General features: G+C 38.8%; 1 protein-coding gene across 1 annotated transcript in view; it reads right to left on the minus strand.

Moving 5' to 3' along the window:
* Positions 1-78: 78 nt before the first annotated feature.
* Positions 79-1529, minus strand: part of LOC104158943 (probable threonine--tRNA ligase 2, cytoplasmic) — a 14126-nt gene continuing 12675 nt past the window's right edge. The window contains exons 16-17 of the mRNA XM_009696722.1: positions 761-875; positions 79-636 (exon numbers count right to left, since the gene is read on the minus strand). Of these exons, the coding sequence (XP_009695024.1) occupies positions 488-636; positions 761-875 (264 nt within the window). The 3' untranslated portion in view covers positions 79-487. The remainder of the gene's footprint in view (positions 637-760; positions 876-1529) is intronic.

A 1529-nucleotide genomic window follows, 5' to 3' on the forward strand; every position in this document is an offset into this window, starting at 1 on the left:
TTAGGAAAAAAAAAAACACAAAAACAAAACCACCACAAAAAACCCCACTTAAACCAAAATGTTCCCGCTGCACCTACTAACTGCCCAGCTTTGGATTCCAGGTCACGTCAGTTAAGCAACTGCTACGTGACTGAGGTAGCTCAGCAATTGCAGCAGCAGCCAGTACATTTCCCAGCCTCCTGTTCCTTGACTTCATGCAGCCCTGATCTATTTCCATAGCAAAACCAACATATTTTAGCAGAAGTGTAGGACTTTTTAAATAAGCATTCTGTGACTTGCGCAGATTGGAATCCCATGGGATTGTCAAAGGAGTTGGCAGCTGCATCTGTCCTCTCATGCTATTCCTGGAGCCCCAACATTGCTACATTTGCTTGTTTTACGTATCCATTAACTGAAAAATTCTCTCAGATGAGCATTACTGCTGTACAGGAGAAAAGAAACACCGTTTCACATGGGCAGCTAATAATATTTTTTTTTCCTAACAACATCAGAATTCTTCTTCTGCATTTGGAATATGTGAACTCTTAAATTTCTTCAGTTTTTCAATAGCAGAAGATACTGAAATCGCTCCATGAACTTTGTTGTCTCTTGTTCGCACATTGACAGTATTATTTGCTTTCTCCTTTTCTCCAACCACTGCAAGACATATCACAAACAATATTAAACCGACTACCTACATTACAAAATGAGAGCCTAGACGAACTCTATGCCCAACATTAAAACTTAAACGATATACAGAAACATAAGATGCTGCAATTACCTAAGATAAAGTTATACTGGGACAGCTGTGCATTTCTGATTTTCTTGTTTAATGTGCAACTTTGATCTAGATCCACATCTGACATAAATCCTGCTTCAAAAAATTTACTGCAAACCTAAAAAAACACAAACACAAAACTCTCCCTTAATATTACCGTATATATGCTACATAAATTTGTACATGCTGTAATCCTTGATCTCTTCCAGTAATTCATTCATGCGCATCATTTTGCTCTGTGAATCACAAGGAAGTCAACGAAGTTATTTGACAAAAATTGCACACACACTTCAGGGCTTAGCAGGACTCCAGCTGGAAGACAATACAAGGTAACATCCGTATCAAATACTTGCTGATCTCCTCAGACAGCTACACTGCTAAATGTCAGAAATGTTTCCTCAGTCTGAGAAACGAGAAACAGGAGAAGGAACAAAACCACTTATGCTTGCATCAAAAGAAAAGCAGGGAAGAGGAGTAAAACCAACCATGGTCAAATGTAATGTAGTCAAGAGTATACATGCTAGGAAACAGAACAAACCAGCTCTGCCTCTACTTTAAGCAGATAATTCTGTGATGAAACATTAGTTAGTATATAAGGTTTGTCGTCTAGAATGTTTTTTCCCCTTTAATAATTACTGAAGTATGTATGTAATAACAGAACCCAAACCACTTAAAGTTACATATCCCCTTCTCAGGCTTATACAAATTTTAGACTATATTGAAAAATTTACCACTCACCGCACCCCCCCCCCGCCCCCCCCCCCCACACGGC

Source organism: Cariama cristata, unplaced genomic scaffold (genome assembly GCF_000690535.1).
Source record: "Cariama cristata isolate BGI_N322 unplaced genomic scaffold, ASM69053v1 scaffold44043, whole genome shotgun sequence".
Taxonomy (NCBI): domain Eukaryota; kingdom Metazoa; phylum Chordata; class Aves; order Cariamiformes; family Cariamidae; genus Cariama; species Cariama cristata.